At 43.0% G+C, this 16,686-nt stretch overlaps 2 protein-coding genes across 3 annotated transcripts; one reads left to right on the forward strand and one right to left on the reverse strand.

The window, feature by feature from the left end:
- Window positions 1-1,288: 1,288 nt before the first annotated feature.
- On the forward strand, window positions 1,289-13,334 carry rdx (BTB/POZ and MATH domain-containing protein rdx). 2 transcript variants are annotated; one of them, XM_064695177.1, is made up of 8 exons: window positions 1,289-2,721; window positions 9,575-9,725; window positions 10,793-10,914; window positions 10,974-11,135; window positions 11,196-11,491; window positions 11,558-11,736; window positions 12,036-12,178; window positions 12,242-13,334. In XM_064695177.1, the coding sequence occupies exons 1-8, from the start codon at window positions 1,304-1,306 to the stop codon at window positions 12,384-12,386; spliced, it is 2,616 nt and encodes an 871-aa protein (XP_064551247.1). In that variant the 5' UTR covers window positions 1,289-1,303; the 3' UTR covers window positions 12,387-13,334. The 2 variants fall into 2 exon arrangements, with proteins under 2 accessions (XP_064551247.1, XP_064551248.1); XM_064695178.1 differs by lacking the exon at window positions 1,289-2,721 and adding an exon at window positions 9,242-9,475.
- Window positions 13,335-14,309: 975 nt separating this feature from the next.
- Orc2 (origin recognition complex subunit 2) lies at window positions 14,310-16,403 on the reverse strand. Its single transcript, XM_064695180.1, has 3 exons — window positions 15,793-16,403; window positions 14,882-15,733; window positions 14,310-14,822 (listed from the first exon to the last, which is right to left on the reverse strand). Exons 1-3 carry the CDS (start codon window positions 16,361-16,363, stop codon window positions 14,386-14,388), a joined length of 1,860 nt encoding a protein of 619 aa, XP_064551250.1. The 5' UTR covers window positions 16,364-16,403; the 3' UTR covers window positions 14,310-14,385.
- Window positions 16,404-16,686: the final 283 nt, after the last annotated feature.

Raw genomic sequence — 16,686 nt, forward strand, 5'->3', positions numbered from 1 at the left:
GCATAACCGATATGTGCAATCGAGGTTGAAGCCGTCGCGCACTTTGATGTAAAGTAGGAAGCGCCGATAAGCCAGCCGCAACAGCAGCAGCAGCAGCAGCGGGCAGCGGTAGCAGCGCAAGGCCGCCGCGGCGGCTCAATTGAAGAGCTGCCTCTGTGACTAAATGATTAAGGCTTATCTGTTCGAAGGACCTCCGGCTTGGCCAGGCCGTTCCATCAGCCATCATCATGCCATGCCATGGCCTCGTTCGCCTCGCCCTCGTCAGCCACACACGCGCACACACACATACTTATACACACGCACTTGAATACATACAATTATCAGCTGCCGTTGGCCCTCAGCTAGCTCTCTCTTGCTTGCGCGCTCACTGGCGCACTCTCTCCGCAGTTGCGCTCAGTGGTTTTTCAGTGTCGCCGCTGTCGATTTTGCTTCCTTTCCCATACGCTAGTCGACCTCACACAAAGCGCCCCACCAACGCCTCTCACTTGACTAACCGTGGAGAGTGTAGGTGTAGGTGTGCTCTGTACGAGTCTAGTCGAGTGTGTGTGTGTGTGCGTTTAACGTTTCGCCATAGTACGTACTGCAGCGTCGACTTTGTTACATAGTGAAACGAAACGAAAACTGAAACGCTGCGAGCAGCGCTGCTGGCGTCGACACCGAAATTCGCCGAGCATTGAAATCATCGGACAGCCGCTCACTCAGCAGCAACAGCAAGCAGCGACGTCGTCGTAGTTGTAGTCGTCGTCATCGTCGTCGTCGGCAGCATTCGCCCGACCCGTTGCTCAGTTGGCTACACTTTGTTTAGTTCTCCGCAAACTTTCAAGCGAAGCGGTTGTGGTTCGTTCTCAGTTTTTGTGCGCCCACTAAAAAAAAAAGCTGACGGCCAAATTAGCAGCTGCTACAGCAACAACAACAGCTTTAATAAACGGCATGGAGCGTTGCAGGGTTTCAATAAAAGTTTTCCAATATTAATAACAATATTTCTTTTGAGGAATTTTGTAAATTTGTAAACATAAATTGAATCAATTAATTGCAAACGCGTTAAACGGTTGAATCAAAAAAAAAAAAATAACAAAAAAACCAACAACAATAAACATACAAAAAAAAGCTTGCCAAAGAGCTACAGAAAATTAATTAATTTCATACATGTGCCTGCGTATTTGTGCTTTTGTGTAAATGTGTGCAATAAGCAAATCGCTTAATACATAAGTTTATCAAATTGAATACAAATACAAATAAGAGAGAAAAAAAAAGAAGGAAATACAACAGCAACAATAAGAGAGCAAATTTATTCAGTTATAAAATGTTTGAGCCGTATGTGAAAATCAAAAAAAAGCGAAACGTGCACGAAATCTATCAAAATGAGAATGTTGTCGATGTGAATTTGGAGCAACAGCAGCAACAGTCATCGCAGCCGCCGCCGCAGCAGCAGCAGCAGCAACAAACGTCGCAGCAGCAGCAACAGCAGCAAGCGTCTAGTGATAATTGTTGCTGCCAAAGTGGCCCGCGAAATGTTGCTTTGAGCAGCGCTTTGGCTGAGACGCCAGCAGCGAGCAGCAGCAGCAGCGGCAGCAGCAACTGCAGTCGCCTGCAGCAATTGATATCAACGCCTCCAGTATTACTGCGCAGATCGTCGCTGTCGACGCCAGCGTCTGCGTCTGCGTCTGCGTCCACGTCAACGTCGACGTCAACGTTGCCGCAACACCCACACACTGTTGCTGCCAGCACGCCATCGCCGCCGCCGCCACAGCAGCAGCAGCAACAAGCGGCAGCGCCTTCAGTTTTGCAACAACATTTGGGTCACCTGAATTACGAAAGTGGAGCAACTGCAGCGGCAGCAGCAGCAGCGGCAGCAACGAGAAGTGGCACAGCAACACTGGCGCAACATTTGGCAACACCCAGCAGCATATTGCAGGCAGCTTTCAACAACAACAACAGCAGCAGCAATAGCAGCGGCAGCAATAACAGCAGCAATAACAGCAGCAACTTACAAAACATTTTGACGCGCGCACAAAGTTCCTCCGCTGCCGCCGCTGCCGCCTCCTCGAACAACTGCAGCAGCGCCTGTGCCGGCAACAGGCACTACAACGGCGGCAACAACAACAGTAACAACAACAGCAACAGCAGTAACAGCATAATTGCCAGCCGCCTGTTTGGGCCCACTTTATCCACCGCCAGCTCCAGTTCGTCCTCCTCCTCCTCTTCGTCCTCCTCCTCGACTCACCTGTCGCCGCATCATCATCTGCATAGCCATCATTCCGCGCTGACCAATTCAATAACGAATCGCATTAATCAGTCGATACGGCGGCATCTCAACCAGCAGCAGCATCAACACAACGCCTCAGCCTCAGCCTCATCCTCAGCGAGCACCAGCTCCAGCTCCGCCTCCTCTGCCACAGCATCTGCCTCTACCTCTGCCTCCGCCTCTGCCTCCTCGTCACACTATCAGCAGCAGCAGCAGCAGCAACACTTTAATTGCGCTCATCCTGCACAGCAGCAACAACAGAGCCACAGCCATCATCATCACCAGCACCACAACAACAACAACCACCACAACTACAACAACAATCACCACAACAACCACCACAACAACCACCACAACAACAACAACAGCAACAACAATCAACAACAGCAACAATCTCCTCTGTGCCTAGTATTATTAGTTAAATGCCCCAATTCGAAGGAGTTTTGTAACGCCGCTGCAAATTTCTGTGATAAAAGGTAAATAAACTCGAATACAGTCGCGTCCATAATAATATATACTCTCTGTGAGAGAGGATGACTGAGTTTTATCAAATCAAATGTATATGTCTCCACTTTGCGTGCTGTAGTCTAACAGTTCTTAATCCTAACATAACATAACATAATCTGTTAGTTACATGGGAGCTGCTGCAGTGTGACCGTCTGTTAATGCAGGCCATTGATATTGTGACGTCACTATCAGACTACAATACGTATACGTAAATGAACCGCTACAAATGGAATTGAAAATGGAAATGGAACGCCGTTGGGCAACTATTTTTCTATAAATTTTCATTTATTTAAACGCGCTGCGAGCTTCGCTTCCTCGTAAAGAAAGTCACAGCTAAGGAAAAGTTTTCTGTTCAAATTGGTTCAGCTTGGTACAGTAAAAGCTCTACTAACAGACTGACAAATTTGTTTAGTCCCAATCTCCTACTTTACCTTCTTTAATTAATGTATTTAGTGCTAATGTTGCACCTCGTTGGGCGGATTCTCTTTTTACCGGAAGTTATAAAACTCCATTTTTGGCTTGTAAGAGTTTCAATAATTATTTGTTAACATAGATTTGCCTTTGTTTTTTGACATTTCGTCAACTGCCATGCTTGTCCGCTCAAGAGAGCTTTCACTGTAGTTGTTCAACACTAACCAGTCAAGGCGCATCCTTGACGACGGCAACAAAAACCGTACCATATTTGGTTTAATTTTAATGCATTTACCAACATTATTTGCTGTGTTAATTTGGATGACTTGTCGTTTTGCTCTGGCATTCACTCGTTCTCCACACACACACACACATACACACATACATGCAATACAATTTGTGCATGTATGTGTGTGTCTGTGTGTGTGTGTGCTAGGTTATGTGCTAGTTCGGTTCGCAACCTCGGCGTAACCCACTTTTAATTGGTGGCTTTGTAGATGGGTGACCTTAGTGTTGAGCGCGAGACTGAGGCTGCCTGCCAGTGTTGGTAAGTGCGATTTCGCTGCACTCGATACTCGACCTGATAGGGCTGGGGGTAAAAGAGCTAAACAGTTGTAACAGTTGCTTCCATGAAAATTGCACGTATGTGTTCTTCAGTTTTATGGCAAATGGATTTGGAATTGAAAAGATAATTTTGTTGATTGCTTTTTGCACTTGTTGCTTTTATTAATTAGCCTTGGGACGTCGGATCGTCTGTCTGATAGCCCCCGAAGCGATAGCCTCTTTCTGGCGATTGTATTTACTTTCTTTATTAATGTGATTCATTTGGGAAGTCAAAGAGAGAGAGAGAGAATGTAATGTCTTTTAATTTGTTCAGCATATCGAGCGTGCACTGTACCTGTAATGGATATTATGCTGCTTTGTTCTTATTAATGGACTCTGAAATGACCAAGTTGTGGTTTTTGATCTTTTTGTTTTTTGGTTTTTGCACGCCCTCTGCGCAAACGGAACGGGAAGTTTGCTTCAGTGCGCCTGCGACAAGGGTCAGAACTGTCAATGTAAGGCCTATGTTAATTTTAATGCTAATGTTAATGCTTATGTAATTGCTTAACGCAGTCGTGGTCTAATGTTAATGCGTATGTAATTGCGTTGTCCTCTCGTCGACTTTTCAACAGCCAAAGTGAAATGTTGCAGCAACAAGTTGCATGAAATATGAATTTGAAATGAAAAACTATTTAAAGCCAAATGCGTTCAGCTTGAGCAACTTTCTCATTTTAATATCAATAAGTAAGCGTACATAGTTAATAAATTATTTAAAAACCAATGTGTGTGTGTGTGTGTGTGTGTGTGTGTAGAGTTTGGCGCAAAACTTTCAAAAATTAAATTAATTAACAACGGCAGACAGACAGATCGATTGCTGCTGCAGCAACATGTTGCCAGCGCGCTGCGGCTGAGTGATTCGAGTTGCTTGAACTCTGCTCTGCTCTGCTCTGCTCCAATCAATGAAATCATTGCTACAGATGTTTTTTTTTTTTGGTTTTCACTTTACTTAACGCATTTCACCCAATAATCATAAAAGCAACAGCAACAACAACTAAAGCAAAAGGCGCCTCTTTCACTCTTTCACTCACATTTTGAATTTAGAACAAATCTCTACGGCAGGCACACAAATTTCTAAGCCAATAAAACGAGAGAGAGAGAGAGAGAGAGAGAGAGAGAGAAATCCGGCAACAAAAACAACAAAAATGAAAGCACGACAAAAACAAAATGTGAAAACGCATGAAAGCCAATTTCTTGTCGTCGTCGTTTCCTTCGCTTCGTCGCAGTCGCCGCACAATTTGTTTAGAAAGTGCAGAGAAATGGTAAAAGCGGCAAAATGCAAACAAGCCAACAACTACAACAACAACAACAACAACAACAACAGCAGCAACAATAGTCGGCCAAGTTTGGCCTCTTGTGCACTGTAAAAATTGGGCACAAAATGTTTATTAATTTATTGATTTCATTTCATGCCTCAACACGATAATGAAGCAAGTTAATGACGTCTGTTAATGATAATTAAACATTTGTTTGAGGTTTTTACTATTATACAATACACACGCCACGCGCTAACGCGGCAACGTGCTCACAAACCGCAGAGAGAGAGCGACAGAGAGAGAGAGCGCAATTGAGTGAAGGAGGCCGCGTGTAAGCTGAGCTTTGCTGCGCTACGTCATCAAACAAGTTATATTCGCCGCAAGCTTAGCTCGCTTTGCACGCTGTTTTTATGTTGTTGTTGTTGTTGTTGTTCGCTTACGATTACATAAAGCGTTGTCGTTTCGTTATTCGTGCCTAACAGCGATTTGCTCTCGTTTTACGTCGCCTGGCTTCGGTTACACTGCGGTCGGGTGAAATTCGCTGCCGCTACCGCTGTCAGCGTGACGCTGACGCCTACGCGCCTGCGCATACAGTACGCGCCACACAAATAAATACAGGCCAGCGACGGCGCAAAGTCGTCGGCTCATTTCAATGCTGCTTGTAATGCTTATGTAACGAAATATGTTTTCCCTTTGTCATTATTTGTTATTAACGCGAAACTAGTGTAAACTTTCATTTATGTTGCAATGCTGCCAGTTAAAGTGTCAAAAATTGAGCAAGACCCTGCCCCCTGCAAAGTCTCTCTCTCTCTCTCTCACATTTCGATTTTCTAGGTCTATATTTGCTTTGCTTATGTGTTGGAATTTAAAAATAAACAATAAAACGCTTCTATAAAAACGAATAGCATAGTTTATGTTGAAAGTAGAACGCAGTACTTTTTGTGCATTATAAAGTTGTGTAAAACTTAACATTTTACTGTTAAAGATGCAAATTGCATTTAACTACTGAAATAGTTAAATGTAAACTTTGCAATCGTTTGCAAAAAGTTTGCAACAAAATAAAAACAATAAAAATGAACAAATTTCACTCTACTTAAATGATTTTATACATTTTATATAACAAAAGCAACAAAAACAACAGTAGCCGCAGCAGCTTCACAGTCGGCAGCGACTTTCACGAAAACTGCAAGTAAAACTGCAGAGAGCGAAAGAGAGAGAGATAGATACGCTGAGGAGCTTTCTCCTTATGGGTCGGCCTTTGCCTCGACTGCGCTGCCCCGCAAAGGCAAATGGACGCAGCGAATTGACGACTGACTTCACAGAAAGACGAGGCAGATAAAACAACAGCAGCAACAATAACAACAACAACAGCAAATATAAGAAACGTAGCGAAGCAAACCCTAACGATAAAACGAAACTTGAGCGTGGGAGCTTACAAAATTAATATGCGTTCAAGTGTTGACATCGCCCCAAAATACATGCATACACACATACACACATACATGCATACTTGTGTATAGGTATGACGACGACGAAGAGCAAAGGCAAGGCGCAGGCGAAGAGAAATTGCATGAGCGATGGGTGGGTGGCTATTGTTTTTGTTGTTGCTGCATTTAGTAGCGGAAGTGAAGAGATGAGCAGGCGCTAAGAGTAGTTTCTCTTTTGAAATCATTTTCATTGGCATGAAAGATCACATTATTTAAATTAAATTGCCAGGCCGTTTCTGCTCTGTTGTTAAAATTATCTTTGCATCGCCTTTATATAAGTTTGCATATGTGTATCGGTGTGTGTGCGTGTGTATGTAAAATGAAAAGCATTTCCTTTTCTTCAAAACGTTTTTCACTCGTCTCTGTTGTTGTTGTTGTTGGACGAGTGAAAGGAGTATTTTTGCCGCTTCTCTTGCTGTTGTTGTTTTTTGATGTTTTGTTGCTGCTGCTGCTGCTGCTGCTGTTGGTGAAAACGCCAGCAACAACAACAATAACAACAACAACCACAAGCGAGTGAAAACTCATGCGATAATTTGTTGTAAAAATGAAAATTTTCACCATTTTTATTATTGGCTTGCCTTTTGTTGTCGACATTCGTCTGTTAACGGAGGCCTTTTTTCTATCAAATTTCATTTAAATGCTAATGAAAAGTTGCCGGAAGTGTGTGAAAAGCACAACGCGAGTCGACTTCAATTATATAACAAACAACTTTTTGGCGGAAAATTGGTGAAAAGTTGTAAGTGTCTTGTTGTTGCCCAATTTGGCGCGATTTTCCTTTGCAGCTGCCTGCAGCAGACCCCAACATTTTTTCCCTCTCTCTTTTGTCTCCTCTTCCACCTCCTCCTCCTGCTCGACAGCTAAGCGCATCTTAACACGTGCTGCTCTTTGTCATAAATTCTATTTGCTTTGCTGACCTGGTGCTGCTCTCTTTGTCTACCCTCCGCTCTCCCCTCCTCCTCTCACTCAAGGTGCCGTTCTTCCCAGGCAGCGTGTCCGTGACCAAATGCATTCGATTCAGCTGCCAATGGCGGCTGCGGCTGCGACTGCGCTGCCGCTTTGCACAGTTAGATAAAAGGCACGAAAAGGCTGGTCCCTAAAACAAGCTGCTCTGAACCCTGTACAGTGGCCACTCGATGTCGTAAGCCGTCAACATTGGTTTACGGCTACTTTCACTGCTTTGCAACTTTTAACTATCTTTACGGTTATTTTATAAGCCAATCATATTAAAATTAAACTGCTTCAAAAATTACTATTTAACTTTGCATTTGGAGTGTTACATCTGCTGCTGAACTTTCCATCCCTCAACATTTTGGGTCCAGCCTAATCAGCTCGCGTGCTGAGTCATTTCTCACGTTGGGAGTTCTCGACGATTGCTGTAACTCATTAATCATCATGAGCTTAACTGAGTTCACTGAGGCTGCCCAAAATCACTTTAGTTTAGCCCCCATACCCCCTCGCCCTGGCTCGTTTAACCTTACTACTTTACCTTGTGGCGCCGCCAAAGCATGTTTGAGGTAAATGTTTCCAATGTCATAACAAACAAAAGTTTTGGCTCTGGCCCTTCGCAGCGACAAAATAAAAGAGAGCGCCAAGCGTGAGAGAGAGAGACGGCAGCTTGTGCTTGTGCAGGTGTAGCTTTCAGTATGCATGTGTGTGTGTGTGTGTCGGTGTGTGTGTGTGTGTCGCTCAATGCCAAATCAATGTCATTAACATTAAAGCACACTCACTAAAATTGAATAAAGCTACTTGAAGGTACTAAACCCGACAACTCAGCGGTCGCCAGCCCCGCATGATTGACGTCGGCGTTGGCGTTGACGTCGGCATCGGCGTCGACAGCGCTGCTGCACGCTGACTTCGTTTTTGCGTTATTATTGTGCCTGCTGCTGCTGCTGCGACCGCTGCTGCGACTGCGGCTGTTTCCGATGCTGTTTTACGGTTTGTTCACCTTGATAATATTCGCGTCAGCCTTTTAACACACGCACGCGCTGTCACACACAGGCGCATTGAAGGTCCTTTTCAGCGTTTGATGGCCACTGCGCACCGCTCAGCAGCAGATGCGATTGGGCTACGAAAACTCCTAGAAAATCTCAGCGCTGCTGGTGTTGTTGTTGTTGTTGTTGTTTCAGCCTTGCGTATATGTTTCCAAGTTTTTCTATTCTTAATTGTGTATATAAAAATGTTGCTGGCTGCTCTGTTGTGCATCTGCGGCAGCTACAATTGTTGTTGCTGCTGTAGCAGATCCTCTCGCTCTCGCTGCCGCGTCGCTGTCGCCGTTGCCGTCGCCGTCTCGCCCATTGTTTGTCAATTTTCCACTCTTGGCTACATTTTCGTCTATTGTTTGCTGTCATCTGCAGGCTCTGCTCTGCCTGAATTATCCACGTCTCCGCATCCTCTGACGCATCTTGGCCGTTTTAGATTCAGAATCAGATTCAGGATTTTACAGGCCCACACAACGGTGAAGTGTTCAGTTTTCATTTGCCGCTCCAGCAGGACGGTCGTGCCTTCGTTCAGTTCTTACTCTCTCTCGCTCTCGCTCAGCCAGCTTAGACAATCGCTGCTCAAAAGCTCAATCGCACACGCTCTCGTTGCTCAGTTGTGATCTTCTCTCACTCAAATATCGCACAATATAACGGTTAACGCTCAGCTTTCGCTCATTTGCCATATTTGCGATATTTGCTTGCGCGCCTTTCTCGCAATTATGCGCGCTGCACATTTTGGCGCATTCCGTTTTGTGATTTCCGTGTGCCTGTGTCTCTGTCTCCGTGTCTGTCTCGTCTCCGTCTCGTTTTAAACTGTCTATCTATTTCTGTTAACAAATTTAAACATATTTTGTAATCGTGCGCGTTCAAGCTGGAGAACTCTCTGCTCTTAAAGCTGCTCAATCTCCTGGCCCGGCATTCCAGTTCCAACAGCAACTTTGTCAAGATTGAGTTCGAGCGCAGCATCATGGATCTACTGCACGAGCCAAGGTGCGCTCATCCAGCTACTTACATATAAATAAATGATATTTTTCATTCCATTGCGATTCGATCTAACCAAACTTTTCTCTCACCTTTTTACCTTTGCAGATTGCCGGTAAACGAATGTCAGGCAAGCCAAACAGCTAGAGTCACCTCGAACCTGCACGCATCCAGTAGCACAATGGCGGTCAGCCGTGTTCCATCGCCGCCCCTGCCGGAAGTTAATACGCCAGTTGCTGAGAACTGGTGTTACACGCAGGTAAGACCCGCCAAATCCCTCGTCCTCCTCCTCCTCCTCCTTCTGCAAAGGATTAAATTTCCAATGCACACCCAAGACACAGTCCAGGCCGGACCTGAACATTCCTATGGATTTGCCGCTGCATCTGCTCGTATTTCATTTATGTAAACTGAATCCATTTTGTGGTTATGTGCGCGTATTTGCACTCCCAGCTAAATGCATTTCCGTTCGGCCCAAATCCGCTCGTTCGTTGCGCAGGTGTGCGCAGGTGTGCGCCGAGGACAAACTGAAACTGAAACCAAATCCGTTTTGAGAATCGTTAAAGAGAAGAGAAGAGAATCTGTTGAAAAGATTTGCAATTGTCGTGTATAAAACTGGTTAATCTTACAGATTGATTGATTGACTAATTAATTGACTGACTGATTGATTGACTGTTTGACTCACTGATTGATTGACAGATTGATTGATTGACTAATTGACTGACTGATTGATTGACTGTTTGACTCACTGATTGATTGACAGATTGATTGAATGACTGATTGATTGATTGACTAATTGACTGGCTAATTGATTGACTGACTAATTGATTAACTGATTGATTGATTGATTGACAAACTGATTGACTGACTAAATGATTGATTGACTATCTGACTGACTGACTGATTGATTGATTGATTGACTCACTGATTGTCGATCAAAGTGTAGCCGAACCGTTAGAGCTAGAATGTTGCCTTTTTCTAAATAGTTGAACAGGCTTTCGGAAAACTTCCTGCTGAAAGATATCATACAACTTTTTTACTTTTTAAATTTCGTTGAATACGTGTTTTCGATTGAATACCTTTCGAAAAATCCACCCTCCTGGGTGAAATTAAAGGTTTCCAGCTTGCATAGACGAAATTCTATTTTCCTCAAATCCTACTTTCATAGATCTTTATAGAAATATTACAAAGACGTTTTTCACCAATGTCAGCTAATCCATGCCATAGTCGTAAAAGGGCCGTTTTATTACCGGGCAAAGCCGGGTACTGCCCGCCTTTAGATTAATAATTATTTAATTTCCCTTTACTAATCTTTTCCTTAACTTGCAGGTCAAAGTGGTTAAATTTAGTTATATGTGGACCATAAATAACTTTAGTTTTTGTCGGGAAGAAATGGGTGAAGTACTCAAATCGTCCACATTCTCAGCAGGTGCTAATGACAAACTAAAATGGTGAGTGCAACTAAAAATATATAACGGTTAAGTAAATGCTAATGATTAACTTTCGTCAGGTGTTTACGGGTGAATCCCAAGGGTCTCGATGAGGAGAGCAAGGATTACTTATCATTATATTTACTGTTAGTTTCGTGTAACAAATCTGAAGTCAGAGCCAAGTTCAAATTTTCCATACTAAACGCAAAACGTGAGGAAACCAAAGCAATGGAATCCCAGCGGTAAGTCCACAAAAACCGAAAATAAACCCAAATGTAAATACTTTTATTCCTTTTTTTCAGAGCTTACCGTTTCGTGCAGGGCAAAGATTGGGGCTTTAAGAAGTTCATACGCCGCGACTTTCTCCTGGACGAGGCCAACGGCCTCCTGCCCGAAGATAAGCTGACCATTTTCTGTGAGGTCAGCGTCGTTGCGGACAGCGTCAACATCTCCGGACAATCCAATATTGTGCAGTTCAAAGTGCCCGAGTGCAAGCTCTCCGAGGATCTCGGCAATCTCTTCGATAACGAGAAATTCAGCGACGTGACGCTCTCCGTGGGCGGCCGTGAGTTTCAAGCGCACAAGGCCATACTGGCAGGTAAGACTATTATATCTAATAACCAGGTGAACCAATTGCTAATCCCTCTCTCGCTCTCTCTCTTAGCGCGCAGTGATGTCTTTGCGGCCATGTTTGAGCACGAGATGGAGGAGCGCAAGCTGAATCGTGTCGCCATAACCGATGTGGATCATGAGGTTCTCAAAGAAATGCTCCGATTCATATACACGGGCAAGGCGTCCAACCTAGAAAAAATGGCTGATGATCTCTTAGCGGCTGCTGATAAAGTAAGTCCTCCTCCAGCTCCAGCTCAATCCATTGAACTGACTGAAAAACTGACTCATCTAAATGTTACCTGAGACTTGTTTTCGAATTCGAATTGTAATTTAACCGGGCGGAAAATAGGTGAATTTGTAAAAATGTTATCCGAGACTTGTCTTTTGCCAACGTTGAATTCGAATTGTAATTTAACGGGCGGAAAATAGGTGAATTTGTACTGAAAAAGTCTAGGGAAAAAGCACAATACCCTGCTGCTTGTGTATTTTAAATGAATTGTAACTAATTTTCTGCTTTCCCCCGATTACAGTACGCACTCGAAAAGCTGAAAGTGATGTGTGAGGAGGCGCTGTGCGTCAATCTCTCTGTTGAAACAGCAGCCGAAACGTTAATATTAGCTGATCTCCACAGTGCGGATCAATTGAAAGCACAAACGATAGATTTCATTAATACGTGAGTACCCCTACCAAACTCTCGATTAACTCAAATCTAATGCAACTTTGTTATTGTTTTTAGTCATGCCACCGATGTGATGGAAACCACGGGCTGGCAAAATATGATCACAACACATTCACATTTGATAGCGGAGGCATTTCGTGCGCTCGCAACACAACAAATCCCACCAATTGGACCACCAAGGAAACGCGTGAAAATGAGCTGAAACCACAATGCAGCAACAATCCATCTAACAACAACAACAGCAACAGCAACAACAGCAGCAACAAGCAACAACAACAATACCTACAACAGCAACAATAATATTAACAACAACAATTGTAACATACATTTTAACAGTTGCATGCAAATTGATTATTTGATCAACAAATTCATATGCGATACAGCAACAACAACAACAACAAGAGCAGCTATTAATAATATTATCAATAATAACAAGAAGAAGAAGCCGCAGCCGTTTATTGTTTCGATATCGAGTAATTTAATTTTCAAACACTTGATAAATGTAATATTTTTATTTTGTTGATTTATGATTACGATTAATGCATAATTTTAAGATTAAATTGAAACAACAAAAAACAAACTTGCTTAAACAACAAAAAGAGAAACAAAATAAATAAACAAAAAACAACAAATCAATAAGAATAAAGTTCATAAGTAACGAAAGGCAAATATATAAAAAACAAAAAGCAAAAACATAAAGAAGTAAAATGCGTAACTATTATAATTATTATTATTATTATTAACTATATTATTATGATTACCGCGTATAATTACAAAGCGTACACTTTGATTGTGATGTATATTCGATGAGTATGACTAATGCATAATGATACGGATATGATAATGAAGTTGATTTATATATTGTGTATATGTAAACTCTGCTAATTGAATTCAAACGAGAGAGAGAGAGAGAGAGAGCATTAAAGGTTTTATTTTTGTATTTACCGAAAACTATACCACCCCCCTCCCTCCCTCCCTCCCTACCTACCTCCCTCCTCTACACACACACACAGCAGACACAACAAATTCGCTGCAACCACCGCACACACACACACCCTTTTCAATAGAACAGTAAAGGAATCGATTGTATACATTAAATTTCTTCTCTTTTTCGTTAAAAATAAACTTCAATGTTTTTTGTTTTTAAGTATTTAATGCAAACTTCTTTATTTCTTGTACAAAACAAAAACAAACTAAAAAGAAACACACAACATCAAAAGATTGTCGAAATAAAAGCAAAATGTAGCACTCTGTGTATAGTAAGCAAAAAAACCACAACAACAACAACTAAGTCTTTCTTACTCCACTTTTTTTTTTAGTGGGGAAAATGAGCTACAAATGGGACACAGATGACGAGGCTGAGCTCGAGTCTAGTCAAGGCTTGTGAGAGAGGTATTACATATTTTCCATTTATTATTTGAAAATAATTGATATATAGAGACAAACCCGAGAAACGAATAAAGTAAAAGTGATAATCCAACTATAAATATTCAAATTTTTGTATAAGATCCGAATTGTTTAAACTTAACTTAATGTGTACGACTTGAGATTCAGGTATTCATGCACATAGAATTTTGCAATCGAAACATAATAATATTCGCAAAAAATAGATGGAATTAAGGCAAATCGAAAGATAGTTTTTGCTTGATTTGCAAAAGTGTAAATATAAATATAGAGCAATAGATTTTTTGATTCCGTTCTCGTATGATAATTGAAATGCACAAAAAAAAAAAAAAAGCAGCAAACAAAATAAGCTAAACGGCGTTTGCACAGCTCGGCTGACTAAAATAATATAATCGAATTCAGGCATAAATTAAGTGCTATTAGGCATAATTAATTTGTATGCTTTTTACGAACGATTGTTTGTACGTTTCATTCCAATCGACCAAATGCAGGCAATTAAGTTTGGGAGTGCGAAAGCTGTGTGAATGCCGCCAGGAAACTGAACACTAAAACTGAAGATGGATAATATCAAAACGCAAACATATTTAAGCTACTAAGAGACATTTTTATGCATGCCAATCTAAATGTGTAGAAAACAATAAGGGAGAGCTGAGCAGAACCGAGAACTTTATAGATGAAAACTGAGAAAATGCGAAAACAGAAAAGCAACACACGGGAAACCTTTTTAAAGAGAACGCAAATTGTAATTGTATTTAACAAATTAGATAATAAATTAATATGTTCTAAACATGTGGCGACTATTTTTTCTCCTGCTCATCGAGAAACTGTTGCAGAAGAGCCGCATCAATTGGAATGTTCAGCTGCTCGGAGCCATCAACACTGCGCTTCGACTTGACCAATTTGTGATCGAGGAACTCGGTCAGCTGGGCACGCAGTGCCAGGTCGGAGCTAACCAGAAAGGCCTCACGACAGCTCCAGTATAAGTCTTTGAAGGGCATGCCCTGATAGTTGGCATTGCCCTTGTTCTTCAACTGAAACTTGACAATCAGCATGTAAATGCCACGCGAATTGGTTGTCAGCGAGGAGAATACGCTTCGCAACGAAGAGAGTGCAAGTTCGCCGGAATTCGTGACCAACAGCGAGTTCTCAAAGGCCGTTTCATCCGTGTAGGGCAGCATGGTGGTGCAATCCCACCAGGAGAAGTTATAGTTGCTCAGCTTGTTCTGGTCCCAAACTAAATCACGAAAAAGACATCAGCAATATGCATGACTAGTTCGACTTGTGGCTACTTACGCAAGGGCGTGTTGATGTGGTCTATGGAGGCCAGCAGATGAATGTTTGGAACGCGCGCCAGACGCGATAGGATGGCCTGAGATTTAACATTACGCAGCATGGCACCGTCCAAATTGTGCACAATCAGATACAGATGTGTTTCGGGTATCAGTGCAAATTCCTCTTCGATCATGTCCACGGCCTCGTGTGCATTAGCAGAGCTCGGACCAGCGTCCAGAATCTCGCTGGTGATGCTGTCCAGAACGTCCTTGAGTGTCAGACTGGGAAAGAATCCGTTTATCACCAAAACCGTTTGCTGGTTGAGTATATCACGATGAAACGATTGCAGCAGCTGCCGCTTCGAGCCGAGTCCATAGAGCAGAATGTTAAAGCCCTCGTTCAGGATGCACATCCACTTGGCGAAGTACGAACGATACTCTTCCATAATGGCATTGATGGCAGTATCGTGCTCGGCCGATGCCTTCATATCGGCCAACAGACTGAACAAACGATCTGCGGCCAGGCGTGGATTCTTCAGGCGATCCAGTGTGTGATCCGATGTGAGTATCTTGCTGCTGGCGTGCGAGTGGAAGTAGCCATCGCTCTCTGGCACAAATTCGTTCGATCTCTTCACGCGCGCCGACTGCCGCTGACGCGCTGCCGACGGCGTCTTGGGCAGCACAGGCACCACAATGGCCCGGCGCGCCTTGCACGGCGTCTTCGACTCATCGTCGGCGGCGTCGTTGTCGGAGCTGGCACCTTCACTGCTGCTGCTGCTGCTGCTGCTGCTTGACGAGTTGGCGTCGCTCGGGCGAAAGTCACTCTCGTCCGCCGAGAAGTCCTCATCAGAGTCGGCCACTATTTTAGCTATCTCTGTAAGTATTTGTAATTTAGTAAAGATATATTGATTGCTTTAATTGGATGACATTTACGTTGCTTAACGCGTGTCCGTACATGGGCTGGCGTTTTTGGTTGATCTGCCTTTTTGCGTTTCGTATCTGGGGTCTTAACACCCAGCCGCGGTGTCTTTGGTGTCTTTGGAGTGCAGGGAGTCGCATTGAGCGCAGCCAAAGCCATGGCATCCCTCTTCTTGGGCGTATTGAAGCCGAACAAACTGGTGCCCGCCACGTTGTAGTCCGACTGTATAAGCTGCAGATCCCGTGTGCTTGGCTTTGCTGCACCAACGCCTATCGCCTCACCTAACGCAGCAGCGTCTTGTTCGACTTCGGACTGGGACTCATCTTCATCCGTGCACTCAGCATAATTGACAACAACGCGCTGATCATCGACTTTGGCTCTATAGTCTTGATACTTCTTGGTGGGACTCGGCTTGCGGGCTGAGCGACGTGTGCGTGTGCGTCGCTCCTCGATCTCAGCGGCACTTGATTCATCGGAGTTTGTTAAATTTTCAATAGATTTGAGACTTGCCGATTTTGGACGCCGTGTCGTTTCTTTTTGTTTCTTTGGCGTTTTGTACTGTTTTTTTGACGGAGTCGCACTCATTTTAAATGTTGATTACGCGCTATAAACGAAAATATGGATGCTTAGTAAAAAAAAATAAAATACAAAAATAGCTTTTGTTAGTTTGCCGCGGTTTTCTTAACTTTATATCGAGTAATCATTTCATTTCGGATTGTGTCATCGATTATTTTACATGTATTCAACAACACTTCATAGGTAATTAAACGCATTAACCAGCACTGGATTGAATGATGGAGGAAAAACATGTTTGCCGCCAACTGCCAATTTAAATATCCACATAAATTAAATTGGAATAATAAAAAGATGATCTTATGATATTTTTATTTATTAATTAACTCTTTTTT

The sequence above is a fragment of the Drosophila montana genome, unplaced genomic scaffold (genome assembly GCF_035044405.1).
Source record: "Drosophila montana isolate Dmon_TW-CO22-7 unplaced genomic scaffold, ASM3504440v1 contig_3733_1, whole genome shotgun sequence".
NCBI lineage: Eukaryota > Metazoa > Arthropoda > Insecta > Diptera > Drosophilidae > Drosophila > Drosophila montana.